Source organism: Arvicanthis niloticus, chromosome 3, assembly GCF_011762505.2.
Source record: "Arvicanthis niloticus isolate mArvNil1 chromosome 3, mArvNil1.pat.X, whole genome shotgun sequence".
Taxonomy (NCBI): Eukaryota; Metazoa; Chordata; class Mammalia; order Rodentia; family Muridae; genus Arvicanthis; species Arvicanthis niloticus.
In genome coordinates, this window is record NC_047660.1 from 55,851,130 (window position 1) to 55,871,184 (window position 20,055).

Below are 20,055 nucleotides of genomic sequence, written 5' to 3' on the forward strand. Positions count from 1 at the left end.
ATGTAACCACTGAGAAATGAGATCTACCCTTTACCTAATAGGAAGCCAGATGTGCAAGTGGGGATCAGGCAGAGATGGGAAGACAAACATAATGTGGGGACACAGCAAAGTCAGACAGAAAGATGGGGGGAGGGAACATGCATGGCACATATATGGGCCTCTTGGTGGGCAGCCACTCACCAGTTCCTTTCTGAGCCAGGCTATAGCTTCATCGATACTCTGGAAGCCTTCCAGCTTGCCTGTGGTCAGTGGCCTGTCACCCCTGCTGGCACTCCTGGCAGGTGGGAGAAGCTCTCTGGGCTCCCTCAGAGGCATCAGAGGCTCTCCACCCCCACATGCTCCCTGCTCCAGACTTGCCTCTTGCTGGGCAGCTGGCCTCGGGAAAGGCCACGTCTGCTCCTCCAGCCTGGCCTGCCATTCCAGATAGGAAGGTCTTCGGGTCTCCAGCCTCAGCTTCTCAGTGAGGGCCTTCAGGCTGAGGAGGTGGTCATCGGGAGGTACGGGTGCCCCTGCTGGTCTGTCTTTCTCACCCACTTCTTCCACTTGAATCCGGGGCACAGACATTTTCTAGTCTGCCCTGGTAGCCAGACATGGGAGGTGTTGGGGGCCACTCAGGAGGCTTGCTGGGTAGCAGGTCAAGTCCTGCTCTGTAATGGTCTCATACGGCTGTGGCCATGGCTCCTGAAGGCATTGTAGGGATGGGAGTGAGTCTCAAGGCTTGGCAGCAGCTGGAGCCAAGCAAGGCTGTAGAGTGTGCCTTTCAGAGCAGCTGTGCGGCTCAGGGTCTAGGATTTGTCCCATAATCCTGTGGTGGCCATGCTTCCCAGAAGGCAGGATCAGGCAAGCATTGGCAGGAATCTTTGGGACAGCCTCCTCCAAGATCTCTTGGTGCTTGCTGGAGGTGTGCAGATCAAAGCAGAAGGGAATGCAGGAAGTAGGTCTGCAGGAAGGAAAATATATCAGCCCCAGTCTCGCTCCCCACAATGGGAAACTGAGGCTCGGCACCAGTTCTTGGCAAGACCTGAAGCGATTTCACAGATTCCATGCAGAGCAACTGATAAGACTGGACAGAGCTTTACTGTCTGTAAAACCACTCTACCACTCTGAGCCCATGGAAGACCTTGCAGCAAGTGCAGGTTTGTTTTAACACCCAATTCACAAAGCAAGAACCCAAATCTCCAAGAAGCCAAGTGACTCACCAAGATAGATCCCTCAGCAAGAAACAGGGGGAAAGGCCAGCTGGTCTGGATCTCAGGACACAGGTTTCTCCTCTGGGCAGGTTCACAGAGCCAGCTGACAGGCCAAGTGGGATCCCACACAGACTCAGGACAGGTGTCTACTGCCCCTAGCCACCCTCATACCCAGCACAGCCCCACCCTTCATCCACACTCAGCTTCTGTCTCCAACAACACCACCTGACCTCACTTCATCAGAGGAAGCAAATAAACCTGCAGCCACTGCAGGAAAGAAGCTGCCGGCTGGAGCTAGACTGTGAAACTGAACGAGACTCATGACTCACTCTTGTGGCAAGATATTTCTCCCATTTACCTAGATTGCAGCAACATGGGGGTAGCAGCACCTTGCAAGGGATCTAACTACGCTCTGAGCTACACAGCTTGGCTCTAGTGAAGGACATAGCCCATCATATCAAGGCATAGCTGAGTTAGAAGGAGACCAGAGCTCCCAGCTTTAACATCTCATGTCTGGGGAGATCTGGGCGAGGGCAGATCACAGTAGGAGGCCCGTGATTTGAACTTGGGTTTGAAACATATCTCTGTTGAGCTCTAAACAGGAATGAACTGATGTGGAAACAAATCCAAGATAAGGCCCAGACGTAAAGCTATAGGCTCAGCCTCTTGGAGCATATGCTGTCCTTGTGTGGAAAAAGAGGGAAGGAATGGAGATGTTTATGGACTTGTGTGTGTTTTAGCCTCTGACTACATGGTGACACAAACTGGTCATGCTGCCTTCACACAGGCACTATCTCTACCCTGATGAGGATTTTCTTTCTTTCTGAGACTGTTCCATCCCTACCTTACACAAGCCCAGGCTTCTTTCACTTAGTGGAGTACACTTGAGATGTGACTGTGTTTCTTAGGGAACTGATGGAAAACAGTTTCCGTCTTCCTACCTATTGAAATGCATGAAATTGTTTCTTCAGTTTTTCTTCAATTTTTAGTGATTATGAATCAAATCAGTATTTAACAAAGTTTTTAAAATTCCTAATCCAAAGAAGAATTAATTCAGGGGATACCTTATCACAGTGGCAGGAACTGGGGATAGATGGAGGTGAAGATTCAGAAAGCCAAGATGGGGGAGGTGTGGGAGCAACTGGGGGCTATTGAGGGAGGATGTGGGGTTCTTCTTGACAGCACACAGATCCTCAGGAAGGTGAGAGCTTTCTGCTCAGGACCACTCCTATGAGTGTGGACTGTGAGGAGAGCAGATCAGAGCACTGGGTTTTGCCCTCCCCAAGGTCTGAGCCTACCCTCACTAGAGCATCATTAGGAAATGAGAACACTCTACCCCACAGATAGCAGAGAAACCCAGTTTCATTTCTTGCCTTTTCTGGGCAAGGTAATGGTACCTTGAAGATCCTTGATCATCCCAAAGGACTCTAAGCCCATTATGTGGTCCCTAAGGATCCCCCAGCAGCAGCCTCAGTTTCCAGAAGCTCCAAGCACATAGCTAGAAAACCTTCCTTTGAGATGCTGAGCTTGGGATCTGATCCTAGATCTGGGCTGTCAAGTTAGCTGAGCCTCAGTCTGGCCTTCTGTGTAAGGAGTTGAGACTACCCATCTCTTCACATATGCTCTCTGACTGTTAGCTTGGTATTCTGCCCCTGTACTTTCCCATGGTTGTCTTCTTCAGATCTCTTGAAGTGTGAAAACTTGGGAGTGGCTTTCTGGGGCCCTTCTCAGGCGCCTGCTGTCTGCTTTTTGTGTTGAGGTGCCAGCCTTCATTCTGAGCACACCTGGGACAGCTGAACCCTACAAAGCTTCCTTCCTCAGACAAGGGAGCTCTCATTACAGCCAGCGAGGTTTTTGGAGAAAGTCCAATTTAGACTGGCTGACGAGCAGCATCAAATCCTGGGAGAGACGACACAGGCTGCAAGGCCTCCCTACTCCTGCATGCTTCTCTGCACGGGGTGGCAGCCTGCAGGTTTAGGTGAGGGTCTTCACTCCAGTCTTGCTGTGTGGCTTTGTTTTAATTACTGCTTCTGACTAGACGCAGAGAAGGCCTGAACAAGAGTTCAGTGAGATGAGTTAGCCTAGGGAGCCTTTGATCCACTAATTTTCATGGGGTCTGTGAAGTACAGGGTATATACTTTGGCTGTCTCCAGTGTCACCCTCATCCAAGAGGCAATGGAGAGACCGGATACTACAAAGTAGGGAACACAGAGATGGGGAAGGCCATAGGCAGCTGGGACCTGGGCACACAGCACTCTCCGGTTACAGTCAGCATCTTTCTAACCAGCCCAAAGGCAAAAGGCAGCTTGTCAGGTCCGTGTTCTGGACCTGAGGCTTCAGGACCACTCTGTGCCTCTCCATCCTCCTCAGAGATGTTGGATACAGCCAGAGTGTGCACACTCTGCAGACTAGCCTCTCAAAATGCAAACATTGGGTCCTTGGTTTAAAACAGAAAAAAAGTTCCAAAGGATTTCGGGATGATGGCTGCCTCTGTTAAGGGTGTCGATGACTGAGGGTATTTGAGGTTTAAACAGAGTAACAGCTGTTAGCTTTGTGCCCAATATGCAGGAGGCCTACATAAAATTACATTTTAAAAGGCTGTAAAGTAGATGTAACCTATGGATGATGCCACATTCCAGTCCTGTCACCTCACCACTGCCCTGAGCTGTCATTTGTGGGTCCTTGACCTTTTGGGTGACCTGAGTTATCTCTGCTCTTTTGCATCTTTCCTTGGAAACCAAATGACCCTGGTATCTGAAGAGGTCCAGAGGGTTTCTTCCTTCCTTTATAACTGGGTGTAGGAGTTGGCCTGGAATGCCACCCACACGGGCCAGGAGAGGTGCCAGGAGAAAGGTTTGCCACCAGCTGCTCACTGAGTGGGCACTTAGCTAGCTTCATCCTGGGCTGGTGGGAAGGCGCTGGATGGGTGCCATCCATGGGCAGCTTTTTGGGTAGGCAGAATGGCAGCAGGACCCTTCTGTCTTTCTTGAAATACTAGGGTATTCTGAAGCCTGGGCTCAGGAAGAGCCCTCTGACATGTTGAGCAACAGTACCAAGAACTCACCTCTCCTAGAGTCTCCTGGGGCCAGTAAACTTAGAGAAAAGCAGGAAGCCAAAGGGCACTTTTAGACCTGGGGCCCAAGGCACCAGAAGAAAGCAGACAATCTCATAATCCCACCAGGGCTTAGGTATGCCCCATATGGCAGACACCCCATTAGTAGCAGGGACAAGCCTTGCAGGTGTGCCAGTGTCTCTGAAGAAGTGACGTGTGGGCCTGAGGACCCACTCTGCACACACACACACACACACACACACACACACACACACACACACACACACGGTTGCTGTTCAAACATGCTCCAGGCTTCCAGGAGAGCACAGGAGGCTCTGCCAGCTGTGAGCTAATCCCTGGGCTGCTGGAGGAGGTGGGTGGGTGGGTGGAGCTCCATCCGTCAGCCAACACCTTGTCTCGTTATGAGCTAATAATGTGTTCATCTGGAAAGCCTTCAAGCCCACTTCCCCAATTGGTTCCTGGGCAGAGGAAGTCTAGGGGTCTGTTGACTAATGCTCTTTAGACTCTTTCCACTGGAACCCATCATTTCCTCTTCAGGAGATGCAATCTAACACACACACACACACACACACACACACACACACACACACACACTGCCTCTCCTGGCCCCTTAAATCCCATAACTTTGCATGGCTATTCTTCCCTCCCTCCTTTCTCTACCTCAGCTCTCAGGGATTTGAGGCCTTTCTCCTTCCGGAAAATTTCTTTAATCTTTGCTAGCTGGGTGGTGTGCTCTGGTAATGACAGCACACAGGAAAGCAATGACGTCACCACAAGATTAGCTAATACTTACTCAGAGCAACCACACCAGGAGTCATCCTAAAAACTAAGCCAGTCCTAACACACAAAAGCCTACGATGCACAAGTTATTGTCCCCGTTGTACAGATGGGGAGATTGAGGCCCAGATAGGTTTGGTCTCTTGCCTAAGGTCACAGAGCTAGTCAGTGGTGAAGTCGAGACTTGAGCCTTTGGTGATTGTGTTTAGGCTATCTCTTATTGGATGGGCTTCTTGCCCCTCTTATACCACCATACTTATACCAGGGTCTTCTTTTTATAAGGTTTATTGTATTTTATGTATATGGGCATTATGTATGCCTGGGCACCACATGTGGGTAGTGTCTGAGGAGGCTAAAAGAAATTGTCATATCTCTAAGAAGTAGAGTTACAGATAGTTGTGCGCTACCATGCAGGTGCTGGCAATTCAACTTGGGTCCTCCAGAAGAACAGCCAGTGCTCTTAACAACTAAGCTAGCTTTCCAGCCCCAACAAGGCCGTCACGATGGTCTCCTCTACCACACTGTGATGTTCACAATGTGAACCAGTATTTTGATCCTAGAGCCAGAACTTAGCATGGTGCTGCCCCTCCGTATTCAAGCTGGATTGAGTGGGCACAGAGAGCAGACCATCGTCTCTGTGGCCTGTGCTTGCTCGTGTGTGCCAGTTGAATGGACTCCGAGAAGCAGAGGTGTGGCTCCAGGGCTTCCTGTAGACATCCCCTCTATCTGTCCTCAGGAGCTGGCACACCTACCCCTTCCCTGCCCTACCTGGGAAGTGTCTGAACAAGAATAAGTCTGTAACCCACATGGCTGGATGCAGGTGTAAAGCCTCCCCTCCCCTTCTCCATGCAAATCAGGCACAGACTCAGCTTGGGCCATGTTCTGAGACTTTGAACTGAAGCAGAGAGGACTCCCTTGGTGCCCAACACTGTACGAGGTCATTTCCACTTGGCACCCTCTCCTGCCCTCTGTCCTCCAGAAAGATCATTCCACCTTGCTTTGAGGAACCCTACCCCTCAGTTCTAGGCCACTGATATCTCCTCTCACCTCTGGTGACTGAGCTAATAAGAGCACTCCTTACCACAAGCTGTCACTGGGGCAGTCATGGCAGTGACTCCTTACCCAGGAGTCACTGGGGTTGCTAGGGGCTCTTGCTATCACAGGGAGAACATTTACTGGTGTAATGTTCTCCAGAAATTAACACCACAAGATAGTTTGAGGCCCTCAATTAGACCTTATTAGAAGCCTGCCTGTTGTGGAACACTTCTCTGGGCATGACAAGACTGTTGCCCTTTGAACTCTCAGCAGCTGATATTACCCACAGATGACTGATAAAAGACTGGGCTCATATTTCATCATGGGAGGAAGGAGCTCATGAAGCCCCACCTTCCCTCAGGCATATAAGCAATGAACAATTGCTACAGGGAGCGTTTTCTTTGGTGGCGTAGAAGGAGCCCATGTTCCCACAGGGAACTCCAACTGTTCCCTAACTCCACTGGCTCACTAAGCTATCTTGGGTACATCATTTCTTTGGTTCATCACTGGTTCCCCACCTGAGGTGAATAGGCATTTATTCAGTTCCCCACAGCCTACAACCTGGGCTCTGATGACAAAGCCCTTCAGATTCTCCATTGAGATGACAAAGCCCTTCAGATTCTCCACTGAAACCTAAGCTCCTTCCAGCTGGATTCTTGACAGTTCTAACTGGCTAGCAGGAACACACAGTAAGGGAAAGAAGGAAAAGATCATGGCAGATGCTTGCTGAGATCTGGCTGTTGTCTGTCTCTATGCCCCAACTAACCTCCTCCTTTGCTGTCTGTAAGGAACTCCCATGTTGTGTGGAACCAGAGGCAGGACCAGCTCCCAGTCCCCTTCTTCTGCTAAGGCTCTGCCCACTATATTTAAGCGTGTGACTTGAGCTTGACCAATCAGAGGCTCAAGCCTGGGCTCTGAATTTGGAGTGTGTGAGGTCCAGATGAAGAGCCAGTGAGAATTCACATGTGGCCACTTAGGTACCAGTCCCAAGACAGTTGTGAAATGCAGAGGTCTCTGAGAAATAGTCTGCAAAATAACCAGGGGCTGGCTCTGACTTCTGGTTCTGCCCTGTGTCTACCTGCTTTCTTCCTTGGCCCTCATCCCCTCTCACTTCCTATGGCTGCACAGTATTGTTACCATCTCGTTGCTTTCTGTGACCCTGGCTAGAGCCAGGGATGCACAGCCCATTCACATGAGCAAAACGTGTAACCAAGAGCCAAGCAATGTTGTGAAATGTTGTGACACCCCAAAGACCCTCTTCTCCCACATGTCCCTGTGGCCCTTAGAGAGGGATTCCAACTATGGTTGAGAAGTAACAGGATAAGAAGTCACCCTCTTCTTAGTGAATTTTTGCTGAGTCTGTCTGCATTTATGGTTATTTCCTACTTTACAATTGACAGCAAGCAGCACCTGGTGAGGACAGGGTGACAGTTTACCATCTGTGGCTGCTTACACCTCTGCTCCTTCTATCAGGAAATGCCACCAGGGGTCACTGAGGAAGAAGACATGCTCTGGGCCTTGCCTGATGGGTGCTGCAGGACTCCCAAACTGGGGCAAACCTTTGTATGTCTGGCCAGCCTGGACACCTTTTGGAGATGTGTCTCTCTTTGGCTACCTCACTTCCTATAGCAAGACCTGCCCAGGAGTGGTCCTTCTGCTACAGCTCCCCTCCTATAGCTGCTCTACATGGATCTGAGCCTCTTGCAGCCCTGCACTGGCAGGGTATTCTCAAAATTAACTCCTGATGTCACCTGGAGACGTTCCATGCTGCCTGAGAGAGAGGTACGGGAACCCTAGTGTTTTGGGTTGACTTTACAAGTTGGAAATAAAAGACCCGTGTCACAAAACCCCAGCCCAGGAACACCTGCAAGGGGCTGAGATCTTTATCCAGGAAAAGAGGCACATTAATTTAGAACATAGGTAGAGATGGGTGCCCTAGGCTTAGCACAACAGAACACCAGAGATAATAGTTCATAGAGGGCCTTAACATAGTGGAGCCTCAATTGTTCCGACTCTACAAGGTTCCTGCAAGGCTGAATAGCATGGTTCTTGGGAACAGGGTCCTGTTGGGGAGAGCTGGGAGCTCTCTATCTTCTGCCAACTTCCCACTGATACCTACCATACCCCCCCCCACTCCTCACCCACTAATGCCTACCCCCCCCCCAACCCCAATCCTCACCTTAGGCCTGAGACCAGGCATAATGTCACAGTATACCAGGTATTCTGTCTCCTTCTAAGTGTCCCCTTCCTTTGTGTCCTTGGATGTTTCTCTGGGGCTCCACTAGTGGCAGCCCTTTATCTTCTACAGTACATCTTGGATCCCATCCAAGCAGCTGTGCTTCTAGGTATTACTAAAAACACTACCAAGCTTCTAACATCATTCCTATCAAGCCAGACATTCTGAAAAAAAAAAAAAAAAAAAAAAAAAGCATTTCATGAGCTCGAGGACCTGTGACTGCATACTCACTATATGTAGAAACTGAGGCACAGAGATGAACAAACTCGGAAGATGAGGGTTGGAACTGGGTGGGTGTGAATAGGATGAAGCCATTAGGGTTGAGCTTGGGGCTAAGGGATAAGCTCTCTCCCTTCTTATATATCTCAACAGGACAAGGCTCATCTGTCCTCTGGTAGACAACTGTCCTGGAGATAGACAGCTCTGTCCCAGCTCGTGCAGTCCAGTGATACTGTCCCTACCTCAAGAGTCACCTTGACTGTGATGACACAGCACATACATATAACAAGGAAGGCCAGGGTTAGGTCTTCTAGACTACCCTGTTGGGTAAAGTGAGTTGGGGACTGAGTGACCAGTCTATGGCTTAGGTTACCTTGACAGCCCACCACAGCCTCCCATCACATTCCTTGGGGCTGCCATACTGTTTTCTAGAATAGCTATCTGGACATGGCTGGCTACTTCCTTTCTGAGTCCCACCCATGTAGAAAACTTTCCATCGGCTGGTCTAAATGACTTAGTCATTTAGAGAAGATTCTGGAATGAAGAACTGGTCACACCATGGGTCAAGCCCCCTTATGATCTGACTTTTTTTTAATAAGGCAGGTACAAGGAATGACTGTTATCTTCAGGGAGTCTGGCTCTCACACTCCAGCACTGTCTGGCTGCCTAATCCTGTATAGCTGAGCCGGGCCAGGCCTGGTCAGTGGATGGAGACGCACCCAAATACAAGGAAGTCTGAGTGTGTTTGCATGTTACCAAGCAGCAAACTCCATCAGAAAGTTGTGACCCATTGAAAGACAATGTCTTTGGCCTCCCAATCAACATGTTAAGGCAGGCACCCCCCACAGCTCCCTCTGCTTCCACCCACAGGCTGTGCTCTGCATGATCTCCAAGCTGTGTAAAGTGGAGGGCAAAGTGAGCTGAGTTCATAGCCTACATGCACCTTCTTGTCTCTTATTTAGGTCTGGGCTCCTTCTCTAAAAAGGAAGCTGTCATAGAGCCATGGGGTGGATGAAATGAGGAAGGGAAAGACACTCACTGGGCTCTACAGCTTTTTCAGGTGGTGAAAGAGTTATAGATCTGGGCTTCCTGGGCCCGGCAGGCTTATCTGTTCAGGTTTAATGATAAACCTGATGCTTATCTTGCATGGGGTGGGGAGCTCCTACCCAACTCACCCAAGCTGGAAGGTGTGCTCTGTAATATGACCATCCGTGCTTGTCAGACATGCTTCAGTACTGACCAGCTGGGGATGAAAGGAGGGGACACAGCCCCGCCCCCACCCCCCACCCCAAGCTGCTGATACAAGCTGGGCACTGCCCAGAGCCCTTTCCCTCCTCTTTGGAGTTGCCATGGTGACTGAAGCAGGAGGGACACCCGCTGATCTGGCCCTCTGCCAGTCATCTTTCCCCTTCCCAGTCCCATCTGTAATCCAGCTCCTAGTCAGTGTTGTTGGGAGGATCTGAAATGCGGTGTCCCTGGCTGCAGCTGTGGGCGGGGAGGGGGCTAATTGTGCTGGTGTGTGCGTTTGAGTGTGTTTCGTTGACTGTGGAATGGCTGTTTTCTGTTGTGTGTGTGTGTTTCATTGACTGTGGAATGGCTGTTTTCTCTCTCTCTCTCTCTCTCTCTGTGTGTGTGTGTGTGTGTGTGTGTGTGTGTGAACGAACGTGCATGTATGCAGTATGGTGGTTGATGATTGTCTTGTTGGATGTGTGAACGTGAATGAACAAGCTGTCTACCCAGGGCCATGATGAAGCCATCTGGGTGCTGCCTGGCTGGCTCCTTCCTGCAATGAAGCACCATGAAAATCCATTCCTTCCTTCCAAAGAGGCTGCTATCTGTCTCTGGGCTCCGAATCTTCCTCTGCAAATAGGCTTTGCTCTAGGAACACTTGAGCTTAAGGGAGGTTCTGCCACATGGCTCTTGAAACTTGTATGGTGTGGTAACTGACTTCTGCCTGTGTGTAGAGAGCTAGCTCGGTCCTGAACTGACTGAGAGACAGTCCTGATGCTAGGCCTGAGGAGTCCAGTGTGGGAGGAACAAGAAGATGGCACAGGGTCCAATATAAGTGATGGAGGCTGTGGGGCTGCAGGGGTAGCATCTGGCTTGGGCAGCCTCAAATATTTTTCCTTTTGGATCCTAGCATTTCTGAGGGAGATGGAAATGAGAACTCAGTCTGGGGATGAAGAGACTAGAGAGCTGCTTTAGTGAACACATGGTGTGTGCACTGGCCTCTGCTTCCTTCTGGAAGAACATCTCAGACCATAGCAGTGGGCTTGGTTACCATACTTTGGAGACATAGGCAATGGAACCCACTTACTTGCATTCTCCAAGGGACCTTCATCCAGAAAGGCTTGGTCTGCAGTGTCCTGTGTGAATGGCTGCCCCTCCACTTGGGATCCAATCCTTCTAGCAGTATACCTGAAATAAGATTATCCATAAACATTATCAAACTGCATTGCCATTTATAAATTGTGGCCTGGGCAAGAGAAAACCCCAAAAGTTAGACCCCATAGAAACCCCAAACCAGAGAGAAACATCATGAGACTGGCCCAGGATTCTGTGGCTTCATTAGTAGGGACTAGACTTGAACCTGAATCTTTAGACTCTAAGCAGAGTCCTGCTTTCATTGTCTAAGAAATGGGAAGCCTTGTTTCACCATGCTGAGACACTATGAGGGAAGATTCTATAAAATACACACACACACACACACACACACACACACACACATACACACACTTATAAAGACCTTTGCATATGCAAAGTGCTAGGTCTGAATAATTGATAGGCTTGGCTCCACGGGCCTCCTGCAAGACGCCTGTGTGTTTGCTTTCATTTTGCCCAGTGAAAAAAGTTGCTGAGAAAATCCCGCCAAGAAAGATGTGTGCTTCCCTATGGATCTGGGAGCGGTCCGGTCGGTCGGTCGTGACTCCCAGGATCCACACAGCTAATTTACATCATCCCTGAGAGGCTGCCAGAAAGCATGGAGCTGCTGCAAGAATGAGGAGAGCTAGACTCCACACCATGTCCCCTCCATGGCCCTGGGTTAGGGCTTCTCTGGCATCCTACACACATGTGAGGAGGAAGGTACCTGAGAGGCAGAATAAGACGGTGGAAAGGAGCCTTGAGAAATGAAAAGAAGGAAAGGGTCCTCCTGGAAGAGCAGTCAGTCTGTCACTGTCTCAGCCAACCACCCCATGTGACCACAGAATTCTCTCCAAAGAACACAGTGGCTCCTAGGAATCAGACACAGACTGGCCTTTGGAGCCATTTGCGGCTATTAAAGCAGAAGGCAGCTGAGGTGTGTATCCTAGCTACAAGAGCAGTACATGCTTCCCAGGAAACTCAGGTACCACTTCACAGTTAAGGACACCATGGCCCACTGGAAAGCGTCCCAAGTGGCATTTATCCCTGGCGCCCAAACAAGGAAGGCAGTTAGGCTATTCAAATCTATGGTAATAGGCTCCAATTTCAAATAAGCAAAATCAAGTCTGGTTCAAGGGAGAATCTGCTCTGTTTGTTTTCTATTTCGTTCTGTGAGCTCCCAAGGCCTGAATGTTTTGCAAGGATTTCTTAATTGGATTCCTGGTACACAGTGTGTCTACCTGAGTACCACACCTCCACACATTACCTGAGTATACTGACTGCTCAGAGATTGGAGGGCCTTAGGGTTGTTTTTTGAGTTTGGATGGGACACAGTGAAGGGTACACAGTCAGGTTACAGTTGATCTGAGCTGGGATGGGACTGTCCAAGGTGACCTGCAGCAGGAGTATGTTGTGCCCACTGTGGGGTAATGGAGAGGTTCTGTGTTCTAAGTGCATGAAGACAGAAGAGAAATGGGGTTGTGTACCCTGGCTCCCATTCTGTCAGCAGAAACTGCACCTGGTGGGACATATCAGGAGGGGACCCGGTGCTTCAGAGAGATACAAGACAGGGATGGAGCAGAAAGAGATGTTGGAGTCTGGCCATCAACCTCCTCTGTGATATTCAATGATAAACCTAATGTCTCAGGTTTTAGTGTCCTCACCCATAAAACAAGATCATGGGAGAAGCAACCCGATGTTCTAGGAGGATCAAACGAGATAAAGCATGTGTGGCATTAGTGACACCTCCTGCCCTTGACTGTGTCTGGCTGGTGTTCTCCTTAGCCTGTCCCCCGGGAAAACAGCGTCCCAACCATTACCACTTCAGCAACGCATGTCTGTGTATTCTAAGATAGGCAGGGCACCAATTCTGTGTCACCTCTGGCCAGATTCTTTGTTCCCTGAGGGTAAGACCGTCTTTATAAGAATCTTCTGCACGATGCTCTTCTTGATCCTAAACGGTTTTGGAGGTAAAGAGAGGTGTTCTGGGTGGTTTCACCAGGCTAGCTGTCCCCAGCTGCATTCAAATGGAGACTCCCTCCTTCCATGGTTCACTGAGTGGGAAATCCCCACCCCTTCCAGAGGCAGCAGTGCAGGTGTTGGGGTTGTTCTCTCTGGCAGCAGGAACATTCAGCAACCAGCAAAGCAAACATGTTCTGTTTTTCTTCTGGTCTTTTTGAAGACAGAGGTATTCCAGAAGGGTGGGTTGATGCATGAATTTGAAGGACAGATGGACATGTAAACTAAAAACATCTAGGGAGTACTCCAAGGAGGAGATAGATGATCAGGGTACCAAGAGGCAGATGGCTGGGGTGTTAGAAAGCCCCCCAGGACAGGCCTACTGGATCTGATGGAGCTTTGGAAGTAAACACAACAAAAGATGCCCAGGAGTAGGCAGAACTTGTCATCCTACTGGCTTTCACTCAAACGTGATAATGGGCTTGCAGCCCACCATGTTTTCATGCTGCTACCAACAGATCAACAAGACAGATGAGCAGACAGTATGGGCAGCTCTGGGCCTGGAGCAGCTGCCTCTCTGACTACTTGGTTTGGTCAGGCCCAGGTCTGTCTTGTGTCCCCAGGGTTCCATACCTGTGCATGCTCAAAGGCTAGGCATCTGATGTCATTTCTGACTTGGTGATAAATCGGGGAAAGCCACCCCCTACCCTGTGGCCTCCTGGTCATATGGGTCCTCATCAAAACTTGATCAAGGTTTTTACCCCCACTTTCTCATCCCTGGCTTCTAGAAGAACTGGAAGAGAACTGGTCCTTAAGGGGCAGGACCCCTGGTCCTTCTAGCTGCCACTGGTCTGTCCCCAGGCACTTCTCAGAGGCTCTGCTGACTTCTTGGAATGAGGAAATACAGACCAGCCTTTAAAAGTTGGCGCAGTAGCCAACACATAGGCTGAAGCCTAGACTCATGAAAATTTGCCCTCCAACATGAAAAATGAGATTTGACCCAGGTTTGCCCTATATAGGTCCCATGTAACACATCCTGGGATCCTCTATCAACCAGCTCCCACATTTCATTCAGGGTATCCTAAAAAAGAATTTTTAGCTCCAGTGAGGAAGCGGGGCTCAGTCCACCACTCTGAGGTAAGAAATTGAAGCCTGTCCCATTGGGTGGTACTCTGTAAATGCCTCCATGAAGGTAGTTACAATATACCAGAGGACTCTCAGAGAGGCTGAGGTGTGAAAAGGGCCTGATTCAGGGGAGCTACCTTAGAGAACTAGGCTCTCCCCTGATGCCCATGAGACTCAGGGTGACTGTCCACAAAGCTGTTCCTGAGGTGATTGGTGGCTTGGTAGAGGGGAGAGCGTGGGTATAGGGAGGGTGGGGGTAGGGTAAGACAACCTCTGACCCCTAGTGTCCTCTTCCCTCTCCTTTCCCTCTCTCTCTACTCAAGAGAGAAGTGGTAACTGTTATTGGGAAGAGAACTGGTCCTTAAGGGGCAGGACCCCTGGCCCAGGCCCAGATCCTATCAGCCTAGCCTTTATGGAAGCTCAGAGGCTCTAGGTGACTGCCAGTTAGCAAGGCTCAACTGCTACTTCCTGTTAAACGTTAGCCCACTAGCCTCTGCTTGTTTCCCAGGAGCTGAGCCAATCTCATCCTCCTAGGTCTCCCTTAAAATGGGTCTGTCTTCTTTCCTCCTCGCTGACCCAGGGTGCACTTGAGTCTGAGATTCCAGTTGCTTCTTTCTCCTCCTCTTCTTTCTCTTCTTCTTCTTCTTCTTCTTCTTCTTCTTCTTCTTCTTCTTCTTCTTCTTCTTCTTCTTCTTCTTCTTCTTCTTCTTCTTCTTCTTCTCCTCCTTCTCCTCCTCCTCCTCCTCCTCCTCCTCCTCCTCCTCCTCCTCCTCCTTCTCCTCCTTCTCTCCTCCTCCTCCTCCTCCTCCTCCTCCTCCTCCTCCTCCTCCTCCTCCTCCTTCTCCTTCTTCTTCTTCTTTTTTGATGTGAGGTTTCATGTAGCCCAAGCTGGCTTTAAACTTGCTAGGTAGCCAAGGATGATCCTGAACTTCAGATCGTCTTGTCTCCAATTCCCAAACGCTGAGATTACGGGCATGTGCTACCACGCCTGGTTTATGCAGTACTGCGTAACAAAGTCAGGGCTTGCCGTATGCAGGGGACTTTCTTAGGCCATGAGATGAGCCCCTCGTGATTGTGATTTCATGTGGGTGTGAATAGTTTCTTCCTGTCTCTGGGCCATGGTGGATTCCCTGACCTGCTGAAGCAATCTTTTTCTAAGAGCATTTCTGGAGTGCAAGGGGTTAGGCACATGGATGCCTCTGCATTTTCCAAAGCCATACAAAACTGCTCCAAGTTTCTTTGCTTCTCAGTCTACAAACAGAGACTCACACTATCTCCTCAAAGGGTAATCTGTACGGTTCAGTGAGCAAGGATACATGTGTTCTCAGCAGTGGGATCAGTAGAGGCACTCTGGAGACAAGCACCTTCACTTTGTATTGCTTGAAGTACAGCATGTAGTTGCTTTGCCAAGCTCTTGAAAACTGCTCTTGCAGGATCTTCCATCTCAAGGATGACAGGCTAACAGGTACCTTGGTTACCTTGGCTTTGCCAGGACTCTGAGTCCCAAGCCTGGTGGGAGAGGAGAGAAAGAAGAGGGAGAGAGGAGAGGAGAGAGAAGAGGAGAGACGAGAGGAGAGAGGAGAGGAGAGAGGAAAGGGGAGAGGAAAGAAAAGAAAGGAGGGGAGGAGAGAGGAGAACACTCTGGTTTGTGGAGGGGAGGCTTCTTTGGAGCCACATCGACTGGGCACTCTGTACAGGACTTGGTCTCATCCAAGATTCTCCAGGGATGATGTTTTGGTGGTGGGAGGGATAGACAGAACTTGCTGGTGAGTGTATGAAGCTGGGGACACCAACCTGGAGCCAACTCATCTTCCAGATGTCCCCAGGAGGGCTTACCCACAACAGAACCCATACATACAGAGAACACATCTGAGAGAAAGCTGATCCCCCCCCCCACACACACACACTTGTTCTTTCTGGCCATTCAGATGCCCAGCTCCATGGCTGACCTTCTCATTCTCTGCACAGCGGTTGGGTGTGCAGTCCCTCTGGTATCCCGGCATCACTCTTGGAGTGCCATAAGGCTAAGGGCCCTGGGTCATTTCAGAGTTAGGGAATGAACCAAGAACTCTCATCTCCCTTAGATGTGTAGGTGTGGGGGTCACCAGCCCAGATGAGTAGATCTAGACCAGAGTCCCAAGAGATTCCTCTCATATTACAGATTTCCAGGCATGGATTCCACACCTGGTCCCCTACGCCTTCCAGAGAGGCCTGAATCCCCAGGAGCAAATAAGAGGAAACCACGCTGTCCTATGGCTGTCTCTCCCTTTTCTCCAAGGCTGTGGGATCCAGGTCCCCTCACCCCACAACTGCCCACCCTAAAGACCTGGGCACCCGAGTGCCTCAGCCAAGCCTCACCTCCGGGAACTCACCGTCTTGAGCGCCAGTCGCGTCGTCGGAGCTGTCGCGGTCCCCGCCGCCAGCCCGCGCCCGCCCTTGAAGCTCGGCTCCCGCCTCCCGAGCTCCCGAGCTCCCGAGCTCCCGAGCTCCCGAGCTCCGGAGCGCTGCGAATTCTCCTCACCGTTCTTTTTTGAAGGGACGTTCTTTTGCGTTGCGTCAGGGCGGTTGCCTGGCGACCGCAGAGCTATTCCGCTGCCAGCCTCTCGGCGCCGCCGCCCGCCTCCCATTCAAGCCGCGGCAGGTCGGCCTCCCGGCACCGCTGGTCTGAGTGCGCCCGGGTCCTAAAGACCCCGGATTCTCCCTCTCCGTGCATAGACAAGCCCAGCCAGGAACTCACCGCAAGCCCCAGACGAAATCAAACCCAAAGTTGTTTTTTTTTTTTTTTTTTTTCCCATTAAAACCAAAGCGAAGAGAGTTGTGTCCCGTCCCGTCCTACCGCCCTCCCCCCCCCACGTTCCCCGCCCCAAGCATGGCAACGTGGCGTTGCCACTGTCAGCAGTTCACTGAGGGAATGGGTAGGGAAAGCAGGCTGCACTCCACCACTAAAGGCTTGGGTTCCTGATCCCTGCAGCAGCCACCAAGCCTGACCAACTGTTACTGGCCCGCTCGAGCCACACCATCGCAGAACTCCAGCTGAGTGGGCATTTGTGGGCAGCTCTGGCTTAATTTTCAAATGGGGAAACTGAGACTCGGCACGTTAAGAGGAAAGAGCTGTGGGTAGTCCTGGTGGGCCTGATCTGAGCCTGTTGCCTCCTTCTTGTGCCTCATTCGACGTGCACCTCATTCTTGGGAACAGCAGCTGCATCTGTACTGATATTCTTAAGGTCAGGTCCAACTGCCCTAAGGTCCAACCCTGCTCCGTGGGCACCTCGAGCTGCTGGCACTTAGGGCCACAAAAACAGAAGCTGGACTGACATGCTTGTAGACTCTTAATCCTGATTGCAGGCTGAGGCAAGGGACCCACACAAGAGACCAGCTTCTTCAAGAACATAAAGCCTTGGGGTGATGCCAGAAGGTGGTCCCATTGTCCCAGACCAGCTCCCCAAAACCCTAAAGGTGTAAGGGTCTTTCCAAGAGAATAAGTCACTTTCGTCTCATCTTCTCTTGTCCAAAGGCACCCTCTGCCTCTTGAGTCACGTTGCTGTGGTTTAAAGGATGACCCTTGACCCTTCCTACTAGCTAAAGAAGCACTCGAGGTGTGACCTTCAACACCCAACCTACTCCTCCCCACGAACCAGTGTGTCTGGACTCTGGGTATGGGCTAGTAGTGAGGATAGCAGTATGAAGACCATCGAGTAGTTGCTTAGGTCGTTGCCACGCCTGCTGCAGCCGAGTGCTCCTTGCAGGTCAGCTAATGTGGTGGCAGAGAGGTGTTAGGAAACTCGTTTGAGCTCCAGCTCCGTGTCAGCTGAGAACCTCATGGAAGGAAGTGGTTCAACAGTAGTCTGCAGCAAGTTCCAGGATGTGTTTGAGTGTGTGTGTGTGTGTGTGTGTGTGTGTGTGTGTGTGTGTGTAGAATATGAAGGGATGCTACACACACAGAGACAAGGAAGAAACAAGCCACCTGTCTGGGGGCATAAACCTGGAACTGAGAGCCGAGGCCTTGATTGGCCCTTTCGCTTCTCATCACAGATCGCTTGTGCTGTTCTGGAAGGTCATTGGAACTCCTTGGCTCACCTGGGAGAAGCCAGAAACCTCTGTGACTTGCGCATGACTCTGGGGTGGAAAGAGACGCCTTGTACTAAAAAGCAGGACCTGGAAAGGTGGAAGATGGAAGCCTTAACTTCCCATGGCCTCCTGGAAGGCCTCCCTCTCAGGCTGGCTGTGCAGCTATGTTAAGACAAGCAGGACAGAGTCTATTCTCTACTCTTGAGGTTTTTAAACTGAAACACTAAATGCTCCATCCTTCTCTGTTTTCCTGGATTGGCTCTTCACCCATCCAATAAAGACTATCTTGTAAACATCAGACCCTGCTTTGGGCTCGTGAGGACCACCTTAGATAAAAAGACCTTGACCTTGCCAGGCTACTGAGGTGGATGCTGGTACTCCTCTCTCTCCAGAGAAGAGTTAGAACCCTAGGTCCTGGGCCAGCGTCTATGAGCTTCTGCCAACTGCTCCTGGAAGAGACTTTCCCCCACCAAATGATAATATTGGGACTTTCAAGAGGAGCCAGGAATTGGTGTATTTCTTTTTCTCAGAGAGATCATCCATTCAGCAACTGAGGGCAGGCTCCTGCCCTGCAGGGAGCCCATTAGATCCACTTAGGGGCCAGTCATCCGAGGCATTTATTACTAGGAAGATAATTAACCAACCATTCATGTTGTTGTTGGGGTCAGAGAAGGGCAGATGCCTGCCCAGCCCAGGTAAGGAGCTAGGAGTGGCTAGGGGAGGCTTCAAGGAGTGCTGGAAGTGGGTAGGAGAATTGGAGAGGAAGAGAAGGACCTAATTACAGAGGAGGGTCAGTTTTAGGTCAGAAATATAGGTGTCAGGGGCTGAGCTGTGGTGGGTGACACAGTCCCCAGGGCAGTGGGATTAAGAAGCCTTGACCTTGATTGTGTTTGGTTGGTGGGAGGCAGTCACTGAGGTCTTTGATATGCAGTGACTTTGTGGATGATTGGAAATGATTTCCTTGGTGTTGACTTGATTTGTGGGTAAGAGGACTACCAGGATACGTGTGGTAGCTCTACCCTGGGCCTGCTCCAGATCAAGTGGCTGCAGGCTCAAGACATGTCTCTCCCAGTTCTCCCCGCCTCCCCCTTTTTGCTCTACAGTCTGAATAGCAGGACCCAGGAAGTTCCTGGTGAAATAGCTGTGTTTGAGTCTAGGGAGATGGCTCTGTCTGTAAAGTGCTTGCCTTGTAAGAGGAAACTCCTGAGTTCAAGCCCCAGAATCTGGAAGAACACCATGTGTGACGATGATATGTATATATGCACACACACATACATATACACACATGCACATATACATACACACATGCATACACATGTACATACATGCACACACATGCAGACACACACACAATAGTCACATTTGACTATTCCCTTATTTGCCTGTGGTCTCTTTTCTGGTATATAAAGACCCAAATGGAGGATGAACTACTAGACTGAGGAGTTCCTTTGTCCAATCTAAATGTCCAGGGAGAGAAAAGGAGAAAAGAGAAAAGAGAAGAGATAAGAGAGAAGAGAGAAAAGAAAGAGAAAAGAGAGTGTGTCTCATTTCCTCTGCCCCTCTGAGTTCCATAGTCCAAGACTAGAAGGATCCCCCCCCAAATTGTGAAATCAGAGCGTGGCCTTTGAGGTTCTTATAAATGTCTATTTGTCAAGGCAGGAGGGAAGAACAAACCGTATTTCAAAGTTTATTAGTTTGATTTATAATGTTCAAATATTCAGACACATGGAGTGTGGACCACTTTGGTTGCATTTGCTTTGGGCCTCTCAAATGTCAGGGGTGGGAGTGATTACAGCCTGTGTTGCTGGTTTGTTTAAGGAACAGATGACATGGCACCCTGGGCACAAGCCCAGGCTGTCACTATCCCTCCTTCCATCTCCACTGTGACCTCTTGGAGCTTGTTTTTCTCTTCTGTGAACACTTGAAAGACACAAAATTGATAAAATGTTTCCAGGTCTGGTACTGGCAACTGCATAGAGGTCTCCTCAACACATGTAGCATTAGAAGGAGGC

General features: G+C 50.2%; 1 protein-coding gene across 5 annotated transcripts in view; it reads right to left on the reverse strand.

Moving 5' to 3' along the window:
• Fam167a (family with sequence similarity 167 member A) overlaps positions 1 to 16,776 on the reverse strand; it is a 30,585-nt gene extending 13,809 nt beyond the window's left edge. The window contains exons 1-4 of one of the 5 annotated variants that reach the window (XM_076930862.1): positions 16,348 to 16,486; positions 10,848 to 10,948; positions 8,255 to 8,475; positions 181 to 940 (exon numbers count right to left, since the gene is read on the reverse strand). In XM_076930862.1, coding sequence (XP_076786977.1) covers positions 181 to 564 — 384 coding nt within the window. In that variant the 5' untranslated portion in view covers positions 565 to 940; positions 8,255 to 8,475; positions 10,848 to 10,948; positions 16,348 to 16,486. The other 4 variants (XM_076930861.1, XM_034498263.3, XM_076930860.1 and 1 more) reach the window with 4 other exon arrangements.
• Positions 16,777 to 20,055: the final 3,279 nt, after the last annotated feature.